This window comes from Olea europaea, chromosome 5 (assembly GCF_002742605.1).
Source record: "Olea europaea var. sylvestris chromosome 5, O_europaea_v1, whole genome shotgun sequence".
Lineage (NCBI taxonomy): Eukaryota > Viridiplantae > Streptophyta > Magnoliopsida > Lamiales > Oleaceae > Olea > Olea europaea.
Window position 1 is genome coordinate 14,566,095 of NC_036241.1, and position 26,741 is coordinate 14,592,835.

At 33.4% G+C, this 26,741-nt stretch overlaps 1 protein-coding gene and 1 long non-coding RNA gene across 2 annotated transcripts; both read left to right on the forward strand.

Moving 5' to 3' along the window:
• Positions 1-4,392: 4,392 nt before the first annotated feature.
• Positions 4,393-6,218, forward strand: LOC111394780. Its single transcript, XR_002702707.1, has 2 exons — positions 4,393-4,734; positions 4,862-6,218. It is a non-coding gene; the product is annotated as an uncharacterized LOC111394780 (long non-coding RNA).
• A 15,646-nt stretch (positions 6,219-21,864) lies between these two features.
• On the forward strand, positions 21,865-22,626 carry LOC111394777 (calcium-binding protein PBP1-like). Its single transcript, XM_023020763.1, has one exon. It carries the CDS (start codon positions 22,036-22,038, stop codon positions 22,393-22,395), a length of 360 nt encoding a protein of 119 aa, XP_022876531.1. The 5' UTR covers positions 21,865-22,035; the 3' UTR covers positions 22,396-22,626.
• Positions 22,627-26,741: the final 4,115 nt, after the last annotated feature.

The following is a 26,741-nucleotide window of genomic DNA, read 5'->3' on the forward strand; positions in this document are numbered from 1 at the left end:
TTTCGACTTGCGGTCATAAAAATAAGAATTGTTTATTTAGTTATTCTGCAAACTCAATCAATTGAAACGGACGTACTGTTAATCTATTCACAATTAAATGTCCAAAATCTTGATGTAAAATATAATGGTTATATTTTTTCATTTTTATGGTCAAAGAATAGGAATCAAACTGTGGTTAAATATATTTGTAATTTTCCATTTTTGATTAAATGTACGGATAATCGCACGTAGGGTTCTCTTTTTTCCATTTTTTTAAACACATTTTTCCACTGATAAATTTCTAATAATTCATTTCCAATGAAAACTACTTTATTTATTAAGTATTCATTAAAATTTTAACATTTAAGTATTTTTCTAATTGCGATCATGGAAATAAGAATTGTTTATTTAGTTAGTCTAGGAACTCAATCAATTGAATCGCACGTACGGTTAACCTATATTCATTTTTCCAAGAATAAAATCTTGAAATTTATTTCAAGAGAATATGATGTCCTGATGTAACATGTAAAAGTTATATTTTTTCATTTTTATGGTCAAAGAATGGAAAACAAACGGTGGTTAAATATATTTGTAATTTTCCATTTTTGATTAAATAAAATTGAAAAATAAGAATGGAAATCAAGCCTAGGTTCTCTATTTTCCAATTTAATTAAACATATTTCCCCCCTGATAAATTTCTAATAATTTATTTCCAATAACAGAGCTAATAATTTTAATTAATTTATTAAAATTTTGACATTTAACTATTTTTCAATTTGCGGTCATAAAAAATAAGAATTGTTTATTTAGATGGTCACGGAATTAAATATGATCGTTCTTTTTCATTTTCTTTCACTTGAAAAATAGCTGATTTCCATTTTTTTATGTATTTTTAAAAATATAAAATTCTTTGTTTTTTGATGGCATAACGATTATATTTTTCATTTTTGTGGCCAAAGAATGGAAATCAAACGGTGGTTTTATAATTGTAATTTGCCATTTTTGATTAAATAAAATTGAAAATTTCCATTTTCCTTTATTTTAAAAAATGTCGAAGAGAACCACACGTAGGGTTCTCGTTTTTCCTCCGGGGTTAAACATAAATTTTCCATTTTTCATTATTGTGAAAACTATCAGAGAGAACCGCTCTTCTCGCAAAATATTGAAAACCCTAACCAAGCTCTGCACGAAATCTCAGTTTTAAATGTGAAATCGAAATCCTCAGGCGACCATTTAACTTTTTTCCTCTTGCAGCAGACACTTTCGAGGAAGAGAGGCCACATGACATCCAAGGTATGATGATTAACATCTGAATATGAAGATCCGATGCCTGCCTTTATTCTAAACTAACAATCTTCCTTTTTATCTTATTTTAGTTAATCGATAGTTTTTCCTTTTAACTTGTTCTCCATGTTTAATTTGGCTCGTTTGATGATGTTCAAACTTTAGATCTGTCGACTTTAGGTCTGTATTTGGTCGATTATTTTTTTGTTGGGATAGTTATTGTTTACTGGCAGTCAACTCTTGACGCAAAAATAAAACTAAAACTGATGTTCTGACTTTAGATCTGTATTTGGTCGATTATTTTTATGTCGGGATAGTTATTGTTTTATTGGCAGTCAATTCTTGACACAAAAATAAAATTAAAACTGATGTTCCGACTTTAGATCTGTATTTGATCGATTATTTTTTTGTTGGGATAGTTATTGTTTACTGCCAGTCAATTCTTGACACAAAAATAAAAATTAAAACTTTCGGCTTTCTTGTCCAGTTTAATTTTTGGGTATTCTTCTACTGATTTTAGGAAATCATCTTCAGCTAATAATATGATAGTTTCATTTATTTGAATTCTTTTGATTTTACACATTAATTTTGGAAGTTGGTAAATATTTTCATTCAACTTGATAATTACTGATTAATTTGCTTTTCATTCAACTGTTTTTTGCAAGGCACATTCTGGGAAGCTCACTTCCTCCCATTCAATCCAACAGACAAAAAGTATATCTCTAACATACATTGATCCTTCTGGTAAACTGCATTCAGCAAATTGTAGTTTTTTCATTTTGTTCCCCCTTCATTTTTTGAAAATTTTATGTAATGTTTATATTTAATCATTTGTGTAAATTGTTGCTATGTTTCTCCTTTTGATCATTTCTCCATTTGTTGCTATTCCATCATTTTGTTTAGTTAAAAGGTGCCTTATATTTAGACTGTTTTTGGAAGTGCATTTTTCAAAGTCTAAAAGCAATTTTTGGAGATCAAAAATTATTTTATTTAAAGTACGATGTTGTTTGGGAGAGGTTTTGAAAGTATAAATTGCACTTTATATGTGAACATGTTATGGAAGATTCATTGCGCATGTGTAAATCACAAGTAATAAATTATTAAAATTGGGCAGAAAGCAAATTTGCTACATACTTAGTGTGTGCTGTCCTTTTCTTCAAAGAATATTAGCATGAATGCCTTGTCTTTCAACTATGTTAGTGATTGATTATTGTGAATCTTTGCAAGTGCTCCATTGACAGTTGCTAAGGAAACAGGAATATGACTCGGGATGGGAACAAAGATGCACCCTTCTTCATCTTTGCTCAATGACCATAAGGATGATCTTTGCCCTTCGTTTTACTTAGCACTAAACTAAATAATTTATTGATGTTTTGGACATAGTAAGGTTGCTTTAAATATTTTGATATCTTTTTGGTATTCCAAAATATATATACTCTAAAGTGCTAACAATGACTACTTGTATAATGATCACAATGAAATGGAAGATGTCATTCTAGAGCTTAATTAAACTTTTCATCCTAATGTTTACCTCCACCATGCATAGTTAGATTCATGGATAATTAAGACTTCAAAGTTCAGTTTTTGATGTCATTGTAAATATCAAGTGTCAAATTAAAATCTTCATGTCATTGTACATATAAAGATCTAGGACTGTCATTTATTTATTTGGAGACCATGAATTGCCGAATTCAACAAATTTAATATTTTTACTTATTATTGTACATATAAAGATCTAGGACTGTCATTTATTTATTTGGCGACCATGAATTGCCGAATTCAACAAATTTAATATTTTTACTTATTATTTACTCTTTTGAAGCTATTTTTTTGGCAATAAATTTGACCCCACAACTTTTGAAGATAAATTCAGCCGTACTTAGGCCTTCAAAATTCGAAGTGTATTTATATGAACAATTTTTTCCCTTTTTGAATAGGCCGTAATTTAATCTGTCTTTACACAATTTTTTCATTAATTGATAAATTGGAGCATGAAGGAACGGGGAATGCCTAATTGACAGTCATTTTGTAGAAGTTTGTGCAATGTTATTGTACATTCTTTGTCATTTATAATGGATCATAAGTTTCATATTTTATTCTTTTGTTATTAATTCATTTCCAGGTGGTGGACTTGATGTAGTTTTTTATACCTAGTCTTTTAAAGTTGGGAAAATTTTACATTTTAACATCTCAAACTAGTCTTCTAAGCAAGCTCTTCAAAAGAACAAAGAAGGCTGCTCTCAGAGGTTTTTGGGTAGAAAGCAAATTTGCTACATACTGTAGTGTGCTGTCCTTTTCTTTAAAGAATATTAGCATGAATGCCTTGTCTTTCAACTATGTTAGTAATTCATTATTGTGAATCTTTGCAGGTGCTCAATTGACAGTTGCTAAGGAAACAGGAAGACGACTCAGGATGGGCACAAATATGTACCCTTCTTCATCTTTGCTCGATAACCATAAGGATGTTCTTTGCCCTTCGTCTTACTTAGCTCTAAACTAAATAATCTATTAATGTTTTGGACATAGTAAGGTTGCTTTAAATATTTTGATATCTTTTTTGTATTCGAAAATATATACACTCTAAAGTGCTAACAATGACTACTTGTACAATGACCACAATGATACGGAAGATGTCATTCTTGAGCTCAATTAAACTTTTCATCCTAATATTTACCTCCATGCATAGTTAGATTCATGGATAATTAATACTTCAAAGTTCAGTTTTTAATGTCATTGTAAATATCAAGTGTCAGATTAAAATCTTCATGTCATTGTACGTATAAAGATCTAGGACTGTCATTTATTTATTTGGAGGCCATGAATTGCCGAATTCAACAAATTTAATATTTTTACTTATTATTTACTCTTTTGAAGCTATTTTTTTGGCATAAATTTGACCCCACAACTTTTGAAGATAAATTCAGCCGTACTTTGGCATTCAAAATTTGAAGTGAGGATTATTAATATGAACAATTTTTTCCTTTTTCGAATAGGCTGTAATTTAATCTGTCTTTACGCAATTTTTTCATTAATTGATAAATTGGAGCATGAACGAACGGGGAATGCCTGACAGTCATTTTGTAGAAGTTTGTGCAATGTTCTTGTACATTTTTTGTCATTTATAATGGATCATAAGTTTCATATTTTATTCTTTTGTTATTAATTCATTTCCAGGTGGTGAACTTGATGTAGTTTTTTATACCGGCTTTTAAAGTGGGGAAAATTTACATTTTAACATCTCAAACTAGTCTTCTAAGCAAGCTCTTCAAAACAACAGAGAAGCCAGCTGTCAGAGGTTTCATTTTATAGTTCTATTTAGTAGTAAATGACTGTGAAGAATGGCATGGGGTAAGATAAAGGCAAAGGTTCAAAGGAGCAGTTCGTACACATTTTCTTGCAGCAGACCACATGATAAGGGCAAAGGTTCAAAGGAGCACTTCTGAGGGAGAGAGAGGCCACATGACATCCTAGGTATGATGATTAACATCTGAATATGAAGATCCGATGCCTGCTACTTTATTCTAAACTAGCAATCTTCCTTTTTATCTGCTTTTCATATTACTTAATCAATAGTTTTTCCTTTGAACTTGTTCTCCAGGTTTAATTTGGCTCGTTTGATGAAGACAAAGTTAAGTTTTACTGTTATAACTAATTAAATTTCCTTTTCACTATGACAATCTTTTTTGTAATAGCTACAAGCTCCGTTTATCAATATAGTTGTATGCACTCTAATTTTTCGGTTAATGATAAAGCCAATAAGGTTGAGCCTCTTTAATGCATCAGCATTGGAATTTCCTAGAACCACAGGGGGACCCTACATATATTATTTGGTCACGAATGAGGTAGTACAATTTTTTCTTTTATATCTTGCTTCATGTTTCCTTTATTTAATTTTAAAAAACTATGTGTCTCTGAGTTGTTTTTGAATTGCAGTCTCTTCTTTCCGGTGACATTAAAATCCTGAACTTGGAATTTTGCAATCAAAATTAGCAAATGATACTGAACTATTCTTGGTCAATAAAGGTTGCTACTTTTGGTCGATAGAGAATATTCTTGTGGTGAAAAGGAAAATATAGATAAAAGTAAAGGATACAAAGTTTTTCCTTGAACCGTCAGAAAGTGTTTCTCGTGCGTAAGGACAAAGGACAAAAGAAAGGCGCTAAAATAAGAATAAATTCTTTGAATTAGGTGGGTCCATTGAATTCAATACTTCACGGGAACACTAAATTTGGTTGGTAAAATGAATTGAATTGTGCTTCCTGGTTTCCACTCCAATACTTATGAGGACCTCTAAATATGGTTGTTGCTTTCCTTTATTTAATTTTTAAATAACTATATATATGGATTTATAATATTTTATGTATGGATTTATTCCAAAGAATTGGAGATAATACCTCTCACTGCACATCACATGTTATAATTACTCTCAAGCCCCTCCAGTAGTGATTTGATTATATTAATACGTTGAGTTATAAGATTTTGGGGCATTTTGGGTCCTTTATCTAATTTTTAAATAACTGTCTCGCTAAGTTATTTAAAAATAACATGATGTTTTTGGATTGCACGTTTTGGGTTGTTTATCTAATTTTTAAATGACATGTTTTTTTTGGATTGCCCGTTTTGATCTTTCTTCCTTTCTTTAGCAGAGGCATTGTTCCATGGAAAAGGCAATCGACATTAAAATCCTGAACTTGGGGAATTGCAGTATGATGCAGTCTCTTCTTTCCGGTGACATTGAAATCATGAATTGCACAAGAAGTTCTTTCGGTTAAAACGCCGTTCGACTTGGAGGACAATAAAGATAAGTCTTGTCGTTACGGCAACTACCAGCAAAGAAGAAAATTATGCTTCTATCAATACTCTTCAAATTACTACTTATCGATTGAATGGCCACAATTTTTTATAATGGTCTCAAGCTGTAAAAATATTTTTGAGGAGTATTATCTTAATGGTTCTGTCATCTGTGAAAACTCCAATGGAAGGAGAGAGAATCCAGTTACAACACATGGGATGCTGAGAATTTTATGTTAATCGCATGGTTGATCTAACTCGATGGAGTCGGAAACAGGACACAGTTACATGTTAAGGAAGTTTGGGAAGCTGTCCAAGAAACATATTCAAATTGGGGCCGGCGTGTAAAAGATTTTAAAATTACTAAAGATTTCAACAATGTATGTGAAATAGCAACAAAAGGCCAAATAATTTTGTTTAAATAAGTACGAAGTATAGCAATAGATTAGCGACAACCATTTGTAAATTCAAAATTTATAACAATGTTTCCAATTTTTTTAAAATGTTCACAATAGATTTGTGACTAAAAAGTTCCCAAACAAATTCCATGTCAGATTTTTCTAAGGGTGCGTTTGATTACAAGTAGGAAAATTACATGGAAAGAAAATGAATTCCAAGGAATTGAATTACCTAGAAATTGTTTTCATGGAAATTGTAAATTATTGTGTTTGATTGTATAAATTTTTCACATGGAAAATGTTGAAGTAAAAGTATTTTTTGATGTTCGTTTGACTTTGTTTTACGTGGAAATTGTCAATTTCAGGGATATCCTCTTTTATAATTATTCCTAAAATTTGTTCCCATTGCCAACAATTAAAAAAAAATAAAAAAAGCAAAAAAAAAATAAAAAAAAAGGTGGAAAACCAAAAACCACCTATCCCCTAGGAAAAAAAAAGGTGGAAAATCACGCTTTAAGGTGTTGTACCTAGAAATTCATGGAAAATCAATTCCCTGGAAAATTTTGTCAATCAAACAGGCCAAAAGTGGAAGTTGGAATTCGAATTCCAAGTTCCATGGAAAATTTCGTGCAATCAAACGGGGCCTAATAGTAGTTTTGATGTTTCTGATTCTGTCTTTGTTTAATTGTTTATCAGCATCCAAGCCGATTATTATTTTATATGTAGATATCTTGTGTAGAATCATGCTACAGCTATATAATTATTGACATAATGTCACCTGACACTTCCTAATTGGTATGTTTTATACACAATCAACTTTTTCATCAAATCACATTTTGTCAACTAACATTATGTCTCTCAATCTATGAACTACTTTTTGTCGAAGTGACATAACCCTCTTGTGAAGGATTTTTAATTAAATGTGAAAATTACCATTTAAGATTAAAAATTATGAGAGCCCCAATTACAAATCATTAGCTAAATATAACAAAATAATCCAAGTAAATTTACTAAGATTGAGATAAGTTCCATTTATTACAAAGATAGAAAAAAAGGTAAATTGCAGCAATGATCGTGAACCTTTTCGATTTTTGCAGACTTTACTCTAATCTTCAATTTGTGCCACCCACAGTCACAAACCTTTCAAAAATATGCACATGAAGTCCAAATGGATGGAAACTATCCAATTGACCGTTAGTTGACCAGAAAAGTCAAAATTAAATCAATTTTGACCAAATTAGAAAGGGTAAATTGGTACTTTATATTTTCCTTACATTAACGTCCCGTTTGGTACCCATTTTTTTCAAAATACATTTTTTTCTCTCTTCTTTTCAACCATATTTTTATTTTATTAAAATAATATTACACGTAAATCAAAAACTTTTCCTTATTTTTCAACACACGTTTCCCATCAATTTACTATTCAAAAATACATTTTTACATAGAAACGTCTCCCAAACACCATTTAAATAAGTTAAAACATTAAATTAACAAACTAAAAAATAAAAATAAATTTTAAAAAAATAAACATCTTGTCCAGTTAAGCCTCCTTCCCCAAAATTAGTCTACTACCATTGCTCGCTGCTGTCGACAACAGCCACCACCATCGGCCGAGCGGCCTACAACAACTACCACCACCTGAATCTCTTTCCCCAAAATTATTCTACCAATGTCGTCCATCGTTGCCTACAACAACCACCACCACTCAACTCTCCTTCCCCAAAAACATCTTGTCCACCACCAGCCAACCATCATTCCCCAAAATCAGTCCACCATCACCCATCGACGCCTACAATAGTCACCACCAACCAACTCCTTTCCCCAGAACATCTTGTCCACAACTAGTCAACCCTCCTTCCTCAAAATCAGTCCACCAACATCGCCCGTCGTCACCTACAACAGCCACCAGTTTACCAACATCGCTCGTCGTCTATCTTGCAGGATGAAGTTGATATTGTCACTTACTATAAAATCCAAAACCCAAATAGAATAATCAAATGAAAAAGCAAAGAAATTGAGATCTAAGATGGGAAAATTGGAAGGATCTTGTTGGGTTTGATAGGCTGACTCTGGGATCGCTGTCGGGGTGATGTCGGAGTTAGATTGGCACTGTTGATGGTTGATTTTTGAGTAGGGATGAGAAAGAGAGGTGGGTGCTAGCATTTTGTTTTTGTTTTATTTGGGTACTAGCATTTTTTTTTATTTCTTTTCTCTTTTCTCTTTTATTTTTGGTTTTTTTAAATATGTACATAATAGCAAAATTACTATTTTACCCATTTCAATCTGGTCAAAATTAATCAAAATTCACCTTTCTTGGTCAACTAACAGTCAATTGGACAGTTTCCATCCATTTGGATCTTAGGTACATATTTTTGAAATGTTTGGAATTATAGTTGGCACAAATTGAAGGTTAAGATAAAATTTGCAAAAATTGAAAAGATTTGGGGCTGCTGCTGAAATTTTCCCTACAAAAAAAATGGTAAAATAATTAATCCCTTTTTACAGTAAATTCATTTTTGGCGTTTTTACAATTTTTTTGTGAATGGCACCAGATAGTTGCATCATTTTATTTTTTTTATTTTTTATTTATTTTTATATATTTATCATCATCATTGTAATTATGTTGTTGACACCTTTGGTTTACTTCTTCTTGTGAATACTGAAACTGCAAGATATGTACTTTAAAAAAAAAAAATCAAATAAAAAAATTACAATTTTCATGACGACTAAAATAAACACTATCGAGAGAATAAATTTATGATGATTATGGCAACAGCCTTTAACCATTATTTCCAAATTGTAAGGCCTTTGAAGGTCATAATTGGTGTCATTAAAAATTTATACTTTCTCTTACAAAAATCATAACAATCCTTATGTGACGACAATTTCATAACTGGCAATACAACAAGTGTTTAAGGATTTCAATCTCTCCTTTTCAAGTTCCCATATTGTCAAGAACAAATTAACGTGTTCCCATTGTATAAAATTTTAAAGTCCATTAGTTAGGAGATTTTAGACTATTGCATTCACTGCTCGATGTGAACCAGTGGCTACAGTTTCGTGGATGAAATTTCCAGTTGAATTTTGATAAATCTATTGCATTTATTGCTTGAAATTTAAGGTTTTCTTGGGATTTTTTTCCCCCACCGATTTTGATTGAATTTGAATGGCACCAATTATGAGGGGTTAGAAAAATCGATGCTTACTAGTTTTTTGTACATTGGTTTAGATGGTTTAAAAATCAATCAAGATCGGTGTAGTATAATTTTGACCCAAATCTCAATACTGTTTTAGCCAGTCTTGGTGCTTTTTGCATAGGGAAAAGGCCTATTCCCACCAAATCGGTGGGTTTTGGCCGTTTTTTATATTCTTTTCTAATTTTACATTTTATAAATTAATTATTTTCAATCAACATATTTTGTTCAAGAATAACTTGTACTATATATATATATATATATATAAATTACTTTAAGTAAAATATTACTTATAAGATAAAATTTACTTTGTGTAAAAAATTTGTTTATAAAGTAAAAATACTACCAATAAGACAAAAATTCACTTATAAATTATGAAAAGTTACTTATGAATAAAAAATTCATTTATGTGTAAAAATTATTTAACTTATATGTAAAAAAATTACTATAAGTAAAATATTAATTTTGAGTAAACAATTGTCAAATAAGAAACTATAAATTAAAAATTTCACTAAGGTACATATATATCATTTTTTTTAATAAAACTTTCAAATAGGAGGATATTAAACTCCCAAACACAGATTGATTGTTTTAAAAATTGTTAATGTTAGGGAAGATTTGCCCATGATAATGAAAATAGCAAAATTTGGATAAAGATTTCACTCAAAAATAATGCGGCTCTACTATAAAATAAGAATTGAGGATTACAAGATGAGTTTCAAATATGAGTTACAAAGTATTTTAAACTCTCCATCTCTCTAAAAAAACAAACTCTACCCATCTCAAATCCTCACTTAGTGCTCAATTGTTTCTGGCATACATTCATTGAATAAACATATCTAATGAACACATCCTAAGGCATATTTATATATTTTGTAAGGCAGTTTATCATTTGACAAATACAACTTGAATTTCTCTAAAAAGTTGAAAAATCAAAGATGAACTTGATCAACAAATAAGCTTTCTTTCCTTGCTTGACTTGGTAGATTTACTTGTTTGAATTTTATTCTTAGTGGCAAAGAATAATTTGATAACTACAACTTATCCTATAACGAGGTAAAATTCAACTTTGCTTCCACCTCTATCATTTTCAACCTTATATCTAAAAAGTAAAATTAAAATTTGTCTCCACTTCTAACAATCTCCCACTTGGAAACAAATATTAGGTCTCAGTGGAACTCTGCCTTCATCCTCAAGTACTAAGACCAACTGAATTTGAACAAGACTTCAGTTTCTCGATAGTAACTATTTTTGTTAACATATTTGTAGGATTTTTTGTAGCGTGGATCTTCTCCAAACTGAAGAGCGAACAAACAAAATGGTATTCAATGTCAATATGTTTCGTTCTCAAGTGAAATGCAGAATTCTTTGCAAGATGTATAACACTTTGACTATCACTATACAACTTGTAGTCATCAAGAATCTTGCCCAATTCGCACAAGAAATTTTGAAACCATACCATTTTCTTACAAGCTTTTGTCATTGCTACATACTTTGCTTCTGTTGTAGATATGGTTATAATATTTTGTAACTGAGAGACCCTGCTAATTGTAGCACTTCCTAGAGTAAACACATATCCAGTTGTGCTCTTTCTATTGTCAATTTCTCCTAGCAAAATCAGAATCAACATACCCATAAACCTATCTTTAAGCCACCATAACACAGTACTATCTCTCAAATACCCTTTAGATATCGCAATATTCACTTGACAGCTTTCCAATGATCATTTCTAGGATTATTCAAGAATCGACTAACAACTCACACTGCAAGAGTAATATTTGGTATTGTACAGACCATAACATACATCAAGTTGCCAATGACTGAGGCATAAGGTATCTTAGCAATGTACTCTTTCTCCTCATGCGTTATTGCTCTTTATTCCTTCCTTAATATGAAGTGACCTACTATTGGGGTGCTAACAGTCTGAGCACTTTCCATGTTGAATCTCTTGAGGACTTTACACACCATATTCTCCTTTTTAGCCCATATAAACTCTTCTTGAGTTTACACACCCTATTCTCCTTTTTAGTAACCACATAGCCTTGGGGCTGATGAGTATAAATATCCTCCTCCAATCACTATGAAGGAATGTAGTTGTAACATCTAATTGCTCCAAGTGCAAATCCTCAATTGCCACAATGCTAAGCGTAGTTCTGATAGTAGAAATTTTAACAATAGAAGAGAAAATCTTGGTATAATCAATACCTGCCTTATGTTGGAAACCTTTTACAACCAACCTGGCCTTGTATCATTTGGTGCCATTGGGTTCTTATTTCAAGCGATAAACCTAGTCAGATGTGCTCTTACTGGAGATTCTTAGTAGTGCTAAAATCTGTAAATTTAGTCATCCAGATCACCATCATAATCTTTTTNAGTCAGATGTGCTCTTACTGGAGATTCTTAGTAGTGCTAAAATCTGTAAATTTAGTCATCCAGATCACCATCATAATCTTTTTGGACATGTTCTGTCACTAAATTCTCTGAATTCCATGCAATGACTTTGTCTCGTTCTAGGATTAAGGCAACTAGGCAAGGCCTTGGAAATACTGGACGAATGTCTGAAGCAAGATTTATATGATTAATGTCATGTTTCCCGAAAACGGGCCAACAACGACATCAGTTATTTTAATGCTGGGAAGTGCAGGTATAAAGCTGCCTTAGCCGAAGGAACCTGGATTTTTCATAGAGAGGAGTTCAAATAAAATAGAGTATAAATGTCTCTCGGAAAACGTAATGACTATAACAACGCTTGTGGCTATGTAATCTTGTGCTGGAAAATTTACTATTCAATGCATTTATAGGTGGCCAAATAAATATGCTCAATCTAGAAGTGGAACCTTATGCTAAAATTAAATCTGGTTTCTACAGTATCATTTATTTTTGTTTTCAACTCATATCAGTTTTCCATGTCATTTCACTTCATAAGGCTTCAAAGAAATCTCATTTGTTTATAGGAAGCGAGTTCGGATTACTTATTTTCAAACATGGAAAAATAGACACTGAGTCTTGACTAGTTAGAAAACAAACTGTTGAGTAACTTCAAACGCAAGACATAGACTGAAGAAAGATCAAAGTGAAGATGGAATGTTAATTTTGTCAAAGTCAACTTAAATCTAAAGACCTCAATCTTGATTTTAATTTGGATTGTAGACACTGCTTTTGAGTTATATGAGCTTAGGGTTGTCAACCGGCTGAGCCGGCTTGAGTTCGGCCCGATTAAAATTGTCGAGCTTTTTTCCGGACTCTAGTCGGGCCGAGCAAAAGCTCGCCCAAAAATTTTAGGCTCGACCAGACTTTCGGCTCGGGCCTTTCCGAGTCGAGCTGAGCTGGGCCGGCCCCTTTTTCTCCCTCTCTCTCTCTCTCTTCTTTTTTTTTATAATTATAAATAAGCTGCTGCCTTTTTAAGGCTTAAGGCAGCAGCTGGCTGCCTTAAAAAGGTAGCAGGTTCGCTGCCTTAAAAGGCAGCATTTTAATTATTGCCATAATAAATTTTTTTTTTTTAACAAGGGCTCGCTGGCCGGCTAGGGCAAAGCCCATGTCCCAAAAATGGGGCTCGGCCGAGCCGGCTCCGACTTTTGAGGGTTGAGCGATGGACGGCCCGAGCCAACGATCCCGATTGATATATCTATATGAGCTAGAGCTTAGAAAGATCACTTTTGATGAAATTTGTTAGAGGATTGGGACGGCAATGTCAAGAAACAAAAGTCAGGTGTCGAAATACCAACGATTACACTATGCAAGGTTATATATGGCACTTAATTGAGCTCCATTAAAAGTTTTTTAGAAAAAATGAATTTTGTAATAATAGTTTTTTCAAGAAGGGTAATTGGGTCAAAACGTCCTTACCTTTCAAATTTATTGTGGTAAATGTTTTTACCTTTCATTTTTTGACATTTTCATCCTAACCTTCCACATTACTTTGCGCTAAACGTCATTTTCACTAATTTTTAACGTAAAAATATCAATATACCCTCCTATTTAAATAAAACAAAAAAAGAAAAAAAATAAAGAATAAATTACAAGTTTACTCCTAAATGTTTTAAAAAGTGCAAGTAAGTCCAAATAATTATTAAAAGGTCTAATAGCACTAAACGTCCCTACGTTTGGCTATAGTATGCAAAACGTCCTTACGTTTCAAATTGGTGAAAAATGACGCTTTCCGCAATGAAACATGAAAATAGGGATGAAAACAAAAAAAATTGAAATGTAGGGACTTTTTTGCAAGAAGTGTCAAACATAGTGATGTTTTTTACTATTAGGCCTTATTAAAAAAAAAATACCTCTTTCTCTCTTCTCTTCTTCTCCAAATGAGTCAGCTACTTTACAAGCCAAAAAACTCCAGCAAACCACCACCCAAACTTCTGAACCACCATACCATCGAAAAGCCCTCACTTCTCTCTACACATACCACCCAATATCCAACATTGAAACTTTTTTTTTTTCAACCTTAAAACCATCAAGCCAATCGATTTGTTTGGAATCGCAAGCCAAAATACCCAATTGGCGAATGCAAATATTGGCAGCACCACCTGTTCGGAGAGATCCATGCTATTTCCAACACACCAATCGATCAAAAAAATTGAAATGTAGGGACTTTTTTGCAAGAAGTGTCAAACATAGTGATGTTTTTTACTATTAGGCCTTATTAAAAAAAAACATAGCGAATGCAAATATTGGCAGCACCACCTGTTCGGAGAGATCCATGCTATTTCCAACACACCAATCGATTATACTCACTAGGGTACCTCTCTTCATGATCTTAAAATATCAATAGATGGTTTAACAGTATGGAGGTTCAGAGTTTCGCGCGATAGTTGGTCGAAATTTTTTCACTTCTAACGTAGCAGTCTCATTTGGAAAAGAAGAGAAGAGGGAGAGTTTTTTTCTTCATATTTTAATAAGATCTAATAGTAAAAAACATTCATATGGTTCAATGTTTTTTATTTTCATCTCTATTTCCACGTTTCATTGTGAAAAACGTCATTTTCACCCATTTGAAACGAATGGATGTTTTCAGCAATGAAACATGGAAATAAGGATAAAAACGAAAAAAATTGAAATGTAGGGACGTTTTTTGCAAGAAGTGTCAAACGTAGGGATGTTTTTTACTATTAGGCCTTATTAAAAATAACATAAAAAAAAAACTCATTTTCTCTTCTCTTCTTCTTCAAATGGGTCAGCCACCTTAAAAGCCAAAAAGATCTAGCAAACCATCACCTAAACTGCTGGATCACTATACCATCGAAAAGCCCTCACTTGTCTCTACACATACCACCCAACATCCAACCTTGAAACCTTTTCGTTTTTTTGTTCAACCTTAAAACCCTCAAGTCAATAGATTTGTTCGAAATCGCAAGCCAAAATACCCAACTCGCAAAAGCAAATACTAGCGACATCACTTGTTTCGGAGAGACCCATGCTATTTTCAAAACACCAATCGACTATACTCATTAGGGCACCTCTCTTCATACTCTAAAAATATCAACAGATGGTTTAGCAATATGGAGGTTCAGAGTTTGGACAATGGTTTGGCGAAGTTTTTTCACTTCTAATATGGCAATCCTATTTGGAAAAGAAGAGAACAGGGAGAGTTTTTGTTATAACCCACTCACTCATAGTCAAAGTCAAGAAAATTATTTAGTCAAAGTCCAAAATTCAATTGGTCAAAGTCAATGTAAAATAGGGATTTAAATAAAATAAATTATTTTTTTTGGGTTTAATTTATTATGAAAAATAGTTAAAGGTTTAAAATGGATAAAACTTAATTTTAGGGATCTACTTATATATTATTGGAAGCAAAGGACTAGATGTTATATTAAATTGAAGAATAAGGACTTCCTTTACAAATATAAGTTAGTGGAGTCCAAATGTCCAAATTTTAGTCCCATTGCCTTGACTCTTCATTTGCATACATATGTATAGAAGAATTGGAGACGGCAGGGAAGAAGATCCAAGAGAAAGGAAGAAAAAGAGAAAGAAAAGAAGAAGAAAAAAAAGAGAGGAAGAAGAAAGAAGAAAAAATAGAAAATTTTTGCCAAGTTGTTAGAAAATAAGTGGTCTACACTATTAAACTTGAATTCCTCAATTTTGAAAGGTAAGTAAAAAGTTACTGATTGTCAAGTTATGTTTAATTTTATAGTTGTTAGATTTTTAGACTAAATTCAATTTTATTGAAGGCGTTAAGTATAATAAACTATGACATTGAGTAAAGTAAAAGAAAAATTAGTTTTAGTTATTAAAGAGACTATATAAATCGCCTAAATGTGAAATGATTAAGTTTGGGTATCGTCTATTTAATTATTAAAATTATTTAAAATAATTAATTGTTTATTTAAAAATTATATCATATTTCAGGCGACGATACTTACATCAGAACAGCTTACCAACCAGGTTGATTTTACGAACATAGTACTATGAGTGGAAAAATATAAATATTTTTAAAGTATTTATAAATTAAATATATTGTTAAAGTATGTATAATTATATGCAATTATGTGTTTGAATTACATGATTATCATGAAAATATCTTTTATTATGATACATGTGGGATTTCAAAGATTGTATACGTTACATTGTGAATTGGAATATGAGATACGATTTTGAGATCGACCAGAAAAGTACCCGTGATGATAAATTTCTTCTAGCTCACTGAGGGGCCTTGGCCGTGTTCTATACTACACTGAGGGGTCTTTGACCGAGGATGAAGGGGTCTCGACCGTGTACATATAGTTCACTGAGGGGTCTTGACCGTGTTCTAAAATTGATTATGAGAGGTCATTGAGACCAACTTTCGTTAACGGAGGAGCCAAAGGCTCGTGGCGAAAGTTCTTAGCCTTAGAGGCAGAATATATATTTCAGTCAGAGGGTGCATTTTTGGTGGATTTTTCAGCATGTTTGATGTGATGAGATTATAACGTAGTTATCAGCTGATGTTTATATCATGAGTTTAAAATGATATTTTATGAGGTTATGTGAATATTTCACTTTTTGGCTATAATTATATGATGTTATCTTGCGAGTTATTAATGATATTGACTCGATTTTCGATAAAATGTAAAAATGAAAAAAGTATAATTATTTTCGAACTTCTCCACTCACCGAGCTATCAACTCATATATTTTCTCACGATTTTTTCTACAGGTGAAAATTGATCCTTTTTTAGCTGGAAGAGCCTAATGATTTTGGAATAAGAGTCACACGATATGTTGAATATTATAACTCTTATTGATGAAGCACTAAGTAAATATTTTGGGCCCATCGCATTATGTTTTACATAAGCATTTGATTTTATTGCATTTTTTTTTGAAATAACTCTTAGTTAGTCTTGGTGATAGATTTGACATCTAGTCAGCATCTATCATCGGCGCACGTCACATTTTGGGTCCACTAAGGTGATTCGGGACAGGTCGTGTCAAAGTGGTATCAGAACATGGTTTATAAAGTTTTGAAAGTCTTCATAATTCAAACATTGGCATATCATGCATTATTCAGTGTGTGGTGGTTACATGTCGTGGTGATAGAAATCACTGGCTCTCTAGCTCGAATGTAAGGAACAAAAAATAGTAGAAAAATATTTTTTAACAAATTTAGAAATGACTCGTATGTAAGTATGGTAGTTGTAATGATCTGATGGTTGGAAATGTTATTAGTTGTTGGGTTGGAACTATGTATATATATAACCGATTAAGATTTGAATAGATTGTGATGATTTTGCGGGGCATTCGAAATTACAGATGTTACAACCACTAAATTATCAATTTATATGTAGAACTTCATGATTTTTTTTATTTGTACATAAAAAAATTTTTAGTTATAGCTTACACGATAAATACAAGGAAATGATATGATGTGTGATTGGTGAAAATTAGTGAGGAATTTTAATTATTTTTGAAGCCAAATGGTCTTTGGTGTTATCAAATTTTGTGGTGATTTGTGGCCACTTATATGGGATGATAATGGAAATCATGATGATGTATATTTATGCTATATGATAAGAAATTGTGGAAGACAAAATGATGATTTGTTGATTGATAGATGACAATGTGTTATTGTATATTTTAGGCATTAAGGAAATTAATGGTAATTCCAATTATTTCGATTATTTATGAATTTTTTGATTACAAGGAATGTGAGAATAGCATGGATAAACTTCATAATGATTACCTATTATGGGGTGATTTGCTACTTTAAAAATAGAATTAAATGGATATGTGCATTTAGGTATGTTATGTGGGAAAAAAAAATTTGAGAATGGTAGAATCAAAATTTGTTGAGATTGGGAAACTAACATGCGGTATATTGATGTGTGAAATGTTCATGTGATAAATATAAATGTTATTATCTTGTAGTATTAAGAAAAATTGATATAATTAAATATTTTAGGTCATAGAGTATGACGATAAATGACAATGTTACATAATCATAACATGATATGGTGAATAGCATGTAAATGAATATAATGGTTGTCCTTTAGCAAAATAATGTGATGATAAATTTGGGTTACTAAGTTAATTAATTTCGTTAAGGCCATTCATTGGATTATTGTGTTACATTCCGTACAATTTGGAAGCGTTGAGTTAAATTTTGAAGTTAAGATGAATTTATTGAAATTTTAGTAATGTAATTTTTGGGCTATTTTCAATTGTATGGATCACGAACAAAGTATTCCATTTTCATCAAAATATATTTGTTAAGGAATATAAGTAGGACATGTTGGATTTGGATATTTCTAAAATTTAAGATGATCATCAAATATAGATTTTACTCATTGTGAAATAGTATCTTTAGGTTACATTATCTCAATTAAAGGTCTTTATACAATATACAAAAAGGATTATGCATTGACTATAGATCAACGATCTATTTATGAAATAAGAGTATAGATTTTCATGGATTAAATGTTATTATTGTCCATTCATAGAAAGAGTTTTGCCATCAGGAAATATTGAAAAAATATTTGCTCTGATATCTAAAGATGATAACCGATTGATTCACGATAATAATTTATGTTATGGTGTAGAAAATGTTCTCTAAGTAGAATGATAAAATATGGATTATGTTGTAGATTGATAAAGAGATATGATTAAATCATGATATATGGTTTGTTATATTGGGATTGACATTTAGGAATTGTGGCGTTATCATATGGTGGGAAGATCAATACTTACGGACCACGTGAGATTAAGGTATATTTATATTCAAAAAGGAGCTGAACTTGAAGCTGTGTATATATTATCGTTAGGTGATAAAATGAAAAGTTAAAAATATCACATATTTATATTAAGATGATATTTAAGGTATCGATTCAACATGTATTCCATATGTTCGAGGGTTAGTAAATGGACGTTAGATTTAACTAATGCTATAAGGTCATTAGTGGAGTTGGTTGAAAATCTTACATGTGAAGAAAAATCAATTCGGATCTTGGATAGGAAATGAATAGATTTTGTGCAGAAAGTCTATTCTACTAGTTAAAGTTTGATGGATAAATCATTATATATATATATAAAAGAGGCATCCCGCAAGTATTCAAATATATGCTCTGTCTCTTTGTGTTCGAATCCTAGTTGATTGAATTTCAAGGACGAAATTTTTTGAAGGAGGTGAGATTGTTATAACCCACTCACTCATAGTCAAAGTCAAGAAAATTATTTAGTCAAAGTCCAAAATTCAATTGGTCAAAGTCAATGTCAAATAGGGATTTAAATAAAATAAATTATTTTATTGGGGTTTAATTTATTATGAAATAATAGTTAAAGATTTAAAATGGATAAAACTTAATTTTAGGGATCTACTTAGATATTATTGGAAGTAAAGGACTAGATGTTATATTAAATTGAAGAATAAGGACTTCCTTTGCAAAAACAAGTTAGTGGAGTCCAAATGTCCAAATTTTAATCCCATTGTCTTGACTCTTCATTTGCATACATATGTATAGAAGAATTGGAGACGACAGGGAAGAAGATCCGAGAGAAAGGAAGAAAAAGAGAAAGAAAAGAAGGGGAAAAAAAAAAAAAAAAAGAGGAAGAAGAAAGAAGAAAAAATAGAATTTTTTTGTCAAGTTGTTAGAAAATAAGTGGTCTACACTATTAGGCTTGAATACCTCAATTTTGAAAGGTAAGTAAAAAGTTACTTATTGTCAAGTTATGTTTAATTTTATAATTGTTAGGTTTTTAGACTAAATTCAATTTTATTGAAGGGGTTAAATATAATAAACTATGAAATTGAGTAAAGTGAAAGAAAAACTAGTTTTCGTTATTAAAGAGACTGTAGAAATCGCCTAAACGTGAAATGATTAAGTTTGGGTATCGCCTATTTAATTATTGAAATTATTTAAAATAATTAATTGTTTATTTAAAAATTATATCATATTTCAGGCGACGATACTGACATCAAAACAGCTTACCAACCAGGTTGATTTTGTGAACATAGTACTGTGAGTGGAAAAATATAAATATTTTTAAAGTATTTATAAATTAAATATATTGTTAAAGTATGTATAATTATATGCAATTATGTGTTCGAATTACATGATTATCATAAAAATATCTTTTATTATAATACATGTGGGATTTCGAAGATTGTATACGTTACATTGTGAATTGGAATATGAGATACGATTTTGAGATCGACCAGAAAAATACTCGTGATGATATATTTCTTCTAACTCACTGAGGAGTCTTTGACCGGGGATGAAGGGCTCTCGATCGTGTTCATATAGTTCACTGAGGGGCTTTGGCCGTATTCTAGAATTGATTATGAGAGGTCTTTGAGACCGACTTTCGTTCATGGAGGGGCTAAAGGCTCGTGATGAAAGTTTTTAACCCGAGGGGAGGATTATATATTTTAGTCAGAGAGTACATTTTGGTGGATTTTTTTAGCACGTTTGATGTGATGAGATTATAGCGTGGTAATCAGCTGATGTCTATATCATGATTTTAAGATGATATTTTATGAGTTTATGTGAATATTTCACTTTTTTGACTATAATTATATGATGTTATCTTGCGAGTTATCAATGATATAGACTCGATTTTCGATAAAAATGAAAAAATGAAAAAAGTATAATTATTTTCGAACTTCTCCACTTACTGAGCTATCAACTCATATGTTTTTCCACGATTTTTTCTACAAGTGGAAATTGATCATTTTTAGCTGGAAGAATCTAATGATTTCGGAATAAGAGTCACACGACATGTTGAATATTATAACTCATATTGATGAAACACGAAGTAAATATTTTGGACCTATCGCATTATGTTTTACATAAGCATTTGATTTTATTGTATTTTTTTGAAATAATTCTTAGTTAGCCTTGGTGATAGATTTGACATCTAGCCAGCATCTATCATCGGCGCACGTCACGTTTCGGGTCCACTAGGGTGATTCGGGACGGGTCGCGTCTGTTTTTTTTTTTTTTTTTTTTTTTTTTTTTTTTTAATTTTTTGAAAAGGCCAAAAAGAAAAAAAATCCCTATGTTTAAATTTTTTTTTTTTTTTTTGTTATTTTTAATGTTTTGATAAGGCCTAATAGTAAAAACATTCCTACGTTTCAATTTTTTTTTTTTTTTTTGTTATTTTTAATGTTTTGATAAGGCCTAATAGTAAAAACATTCCTACGTTTCAATTTTTTTTTTTTTTTTACATTTTTATCCTTAATTTCACGTTTCATTGTGGAAAACGTCATTTTCACCAATTTGAAAGGAATAGACGTTTTACACACTATATGCTAAACTTAGGAACGTTTTATGCTATATTAGGCCTTTTAATAATTATTTGGACTCGCTTGCATTTTTAAAAACATTTAAGAGTGTAATTTATTTTTTATTTTTCTTTTTTTTTTAAATGGGAGGATATTTTGATCATTTTACATAAAAATGACATTCAACGCAAAGAAATGTGAAAGGTAAGAACAAAAATATCAAAAAATGAGAGGTATGGGCATTTTCTACAATAAACTTAAAAGGTATGGAAGTTTTATGCCAATTACCCTTTGAAAAATGTGTGATATAAAAAAAAAAATGAATTTACGTTTAATAAAATGCTTTAAATTAATGGAGACCAAATAATAGTCCCGTCCTTTCCATACAAGTTCTCGGAAACACTCATCACATGCCCTGGTATAGTCGGACAACTTTACCCTTCCAGAACAAGTCCGCCCCAAAGAAACCAACAGGCAATTTCTTGATCATTAAAAAACCAAGCCAACCCCCACGGGTCCTTTCCGAAATCTCACTGTCTCTTAGTTGTCCAAAATGCCAACACCACCCCGTCCCCCTTCTTGGAAACACCATTCTTTCTCCTATAAAAATTCCACTCCTCAATACACAAATCATCCCAAAACAATCCCATTTCTGACCCCAAAAAAAAAAGCTTTAAAAAAATCCCATTATGGCATCAAAAATTCGGCCCAATTTTCAAGATTTCTTGCCTCTCATGGTGGAGAAGCTCGGCGGGGACGGTCTAATAGCAGAACTGTGTAATGGGTTTAATTTATTGATGGATTCTAGCAAAGGGGTTATTACTTTTGAGAGTCTTAAAAGAAATTCTTCTTTGCTGGGATTACAAGATTTGTCAGATGATGATCTGTGTAGCATGCTTAAAGAAGGTGATTTTGATGGAGATGGGGCTCTCAATCAGATGGAATTTTGTGTTTTGATGTTTAGATTAAGCCCTGAGTTGATGGAGCAGTCTGAGTTTTTCTTGGAGGAGGCTCTTCAACAAGGAGAATTCCAAGATTTTCATTTGTAATAATTTTCATTTTCTTTTTTCTTTTTGGGCAATTTTAGATTTTCATTGTTTAATGCTGATTATTAATTTAAAATACAGACCTTCACAAGGAAACGATTGTGATTTTCGACGAACAACCTCCAATTACAGCACTTATTGTTATACCATTGCAGCTTGCTCTCAAACCATACCATGTTACATGTCTTTGATTTTTTGATTAAATGTATGAAACAATATTGGATTTTCTTCGAATCTTCTACATTTTATTCTTCGGACTCAACTAAATTAAATTTATGTTTTATTCATTATTTCGATGCTCATTAGTTAGTATCAGACCTGACATTACGCTCTTAACAATGTCTTCGAGACAACAATCGGTTGATCATGAAGATCTTTCAAAACAAATTCGGTGACAACACACCGATGGACCAACAAGAATTCATCATCATGCAAGTGCGTTCGGTGGTTTGGATTCTCGACTCGTGCGCGTAGGCTAGTTAAAGGATCGAATGAATTGTGTAGATTCTTCCAAGGAGTATGGCGGCTAGAAGAGCATTCGCTAGATGAAAGCAGCCAAATCCATCAAGAGAGACTAGTGTAGGAAATAGTTTTGGATATAATGTTACGATGGATTACAACACAGATTTTTTTTTTTTTCGCTCCATTCAATTTCAAATTAGAGGTTGATTCATGTGAAGAACACCATGAACCATCAATTTTCTATGAGTTTGATGTCGAGATTTCCAAGGAGTGTTCAGAGGGTAACACTAGACTTATAATAGTGGTGTCAAGTTCTTGTTGACTTCGAAAAGCAATGAGATGAAGTGGTTATACACAATGATCTATTAGACTAGGCATGGAGAAGCCATATACATATTTGCTTGGTATGTTGGATATTTCTTATTATGGTATACAGAGTGAATTGCCATCAATACTAGGCAATACATCAAGAAATGAGGCAAGATTCGATTCCAACCACAAGGGAAATGACAAAGATCACATGTGAGTTAGTTTGGCTGAAGGTTCAACGTCAAGATGCCCAAGAATGACAGCACAAAAATCAGTATAAGATCATTTTCAAATTTGCACCAAAATTTGATGTAAATTTTGCAGCTTTTGCACTAAATCTCGCACCTCAACTGAAAATCATTTCCAGCTCATTACATCAAACGTTGCATCAAAATGAATAATTTTTAATTGTTTTCTTCATGTCTTCATTCATAACGATTTATGTATCTAAAAAATTAATTATTTATTTATTTTACTAGTTAAATTACTAAATAATTAATTATATTTTGTTAACAAAAATATTGAATAAATTAAAAAAATATAGTACAATTAATAGTACTAAAAAATAATATAACTATTGTTACGCCCCTATCTGAACCACCTCGGAATGTCCACCTCCACACACTCCGATCTGGTACACACCCACTCGAAGTGGTTTCGAAGTGATCTCCCAAATGTCAATGACCTGCTATCACACTGCGAGACATAGGTGATCCTGCTGAACTGATCGAAGCGTGCACTCCAGGGACCTCTGTCAGAAGATCCGCCGCCAATTTCAGAAGGAGATCTTTGCCAAGATCCTTTCTGCCCCTAAGGTTTAAATTGATTTGACGTCTCCATAAGGCTAGTTGATGTGACTTATCAACTTTATGTTAACTCAACTCGGGAAAAGCAATTACCCGCCCACTCTTCAGACGCGACTGATTGACGCCTATGAGCAGACACCTCATACCGTCAGATGTATACAAGTACCCCATATCCAATGCTTCATCCCACCTATAAATACTCAAGGGTTGGTAAGAGGCAAATGTAATGAAACTCTTATTACATAGCACTCCATAGCAAGCATATATATATTTTCTCCTTCCTCTTATTATTTTGCACAACCTCTGAGTACTGTTCCGACCACCTGAACCTGATTTGACCGTCGGAGTGTATACGGCCGTCACCACCCCCGTTGGTCCAACCATGTGTGTCTGACTGTGCGTTGATTGTCCACAAGGAGGAATATGTGGAGTAGCTTTCGGTTGGCCACGTAGAAGGTCCAATTTTTGAGGTCAACAAATTGGCACCGTTTGTGGGAAGCACTTCCCGTTCAAAGTTCTGCATTCTCCACCGGAGAAATCACCGAAAAACTAGTGACTAACCCTGAAAAGGGCACGTTCTTGAAAAAGAACAAAGCCAAGTTATAATCTAAGTTCTCACCACCCTTGAAAAAGGAGATTGGATGAGTTATAGCCATGAAGAGAACAACCCCATGAGAAAGGCCTCTGAAGAGTAGGTGCTCCATAACAATGTTACTCACCAGAGACCCTATCACCAGCGTCGCCGAGATGAAAGAACAGCCATGTTCACTGAAGGAATGACTCAAATAGCTACAGGCATGAGAGACATCGCAACTCAGAATATGGCAATGCATGAACTTCTCATGCAAGCTCGAGGTCACCAGGGCTCTCAAATGCCCCAAAGATCTTACCCAGTTCAGAAAGCCCCAGTATCTCGTTCTCGAGGCCACACCAGTCAGCACAGAGAACGCCTTCTCGAAAGAAAAGTGGGAGCCGAAGCCACATCTTATGTGCAAGGGAACCAGCCATCAAAACCACACTTGGGGGGTCAATTTTCCTCAAGAATATGAGGAACAGGGTTCGGTAAGCGTCTTCGATCGAATAGGAGAGGATCCTAGCAATAAGGTCCACCCAGTGAGAAGATCAGTTCGGCCAGGTCAGGAACAAGAACAGACTCCTCCTCCTCCTCCTAGAAATAAGAGGGACAGGAGGAACCTAGTCGATTGGGGGAGTGAGGAAAAGCACCTCCACCTCCCCAGAACATTATGATGAAGGGTCAGATGGGTCCTGTCGGTCTTATGAGATTGAGGATGATGATGATTACGTCCCTTTCTCAAGAGAGATCCTAAACTTCCCAATGTCAGCAAATTTCATGCCCCCTAAGATCCCCAAGCATAAAGGAAAGGGGGATCCGGAGAAGCATCTTACCAAGTATATGACACAAATGAGTCTCAGGAGAGCCTCGCCTGCTTTGAAATGCAAAGCCTTCCATTTAACACTAGGCGGAGCCGTCGAAGTGTGGTACAGCAGGCTTCCTCCCCTAAGCATTAGAAGTTGGCCAGATTTGAAAAAGGCATTCTTGAATCAGTATCTCTCGTGAAGAGAAGGAGAGGCCCCAATGCAACGCCTACATGACATGAGGCAGGCCCCTGGAGAGATGCTAAAAAGCTATCTCGCCAGGTTTACGGACGAAATCATATACTGCGAATAGGTCACTGACAGAGAAGCCCTTTCAGCCTTAAAAGGCGACCTCAACATGAACACTTTGTTCTGGAGGGACGTGCGTAGCAAGAATCTTTCCATCTATAACGAACTCATGGAAATGATGAGAGTTGAAATCGTGAGTGAAGAAATGATTGATCATCGAAACCGTGTCGTGCAGGGACTCCCTTCGCCTCAGAGGCAGGTAGGTCGAGGACTCGCAGCACACCTTGTTACTCAGCAATAGACTCAAGCAGGACACACAATAGCTCCCACCTCCGGATAGGCACTGGCTTCCGCCACACTAAATGCAGTGCCTGTATTGGCATATGAAAATGCTCCTGGCGAAGCGGGGCTATCTAGAAGAAATGATAGCAAGAAAAAGAAGAAGAAGCTATCAAACAGGCCCTTGGAAGGGGCAAGGTTTTGCACTTTCCATCAACTCTATGGGCATGACACCAACGAATGCAGAGACGCTCCTTGATACCCAGACCGAAGCGACCCACATCCCTCCAGGAGGAATGAATATCCTCACAGATCAGTCTCCTCGAACAGGGGAGACCGAAGGCACAGAGAGCATTCACCCCGAAGAAGAGAATCAAGGGACCAAGGAGAGTCCAGGCAGAGAGATCAGGCCCCATTTTCTGGGGGCCAAATCATCAGGGAAATCAACACCATCATTGGAGGACCCCATATCGGTGGCAACACCAGGAATGCCCAAAGGAATTATACAAGGGAAGCAAAGGACTCACCAATGATCACTTACATTGTCAATGAGTCCCAAGAAGCCAACAAGATGACCCCAATTACCTTTTTCCAGGAAGATGCGCAAGGAGTTCACCATCCCCATTGCGACGAACTGGTTGTGAGAGTCATAGTAGCCAGAAACAGGCTCAAACGCATGCTTGTCGACAATGGCAGTTCGGTGAACATATTGTTTGGCTCCACCTTTAATAAAATACAGATTGAATATGGGTTGATCCCCATGACCTACCCACTATTCTTATTTACTGGGACAGCATCGTCCTACGAGGGCGGATCACTCTGCCCGTCGAGATGGGTTCGGCACCCCTGGTGGCCCAACACTTCATG

Bases quoted from the DNA above. Each gene is read 5' to 3' on its own strand.
- LOC111394777 (XM_023020763.1), top strand. From the start codon at position 22,036: ATGGCATCAAAAATTCGGCCCAATTTTCAAGATTTCTTGCCTCTCATG.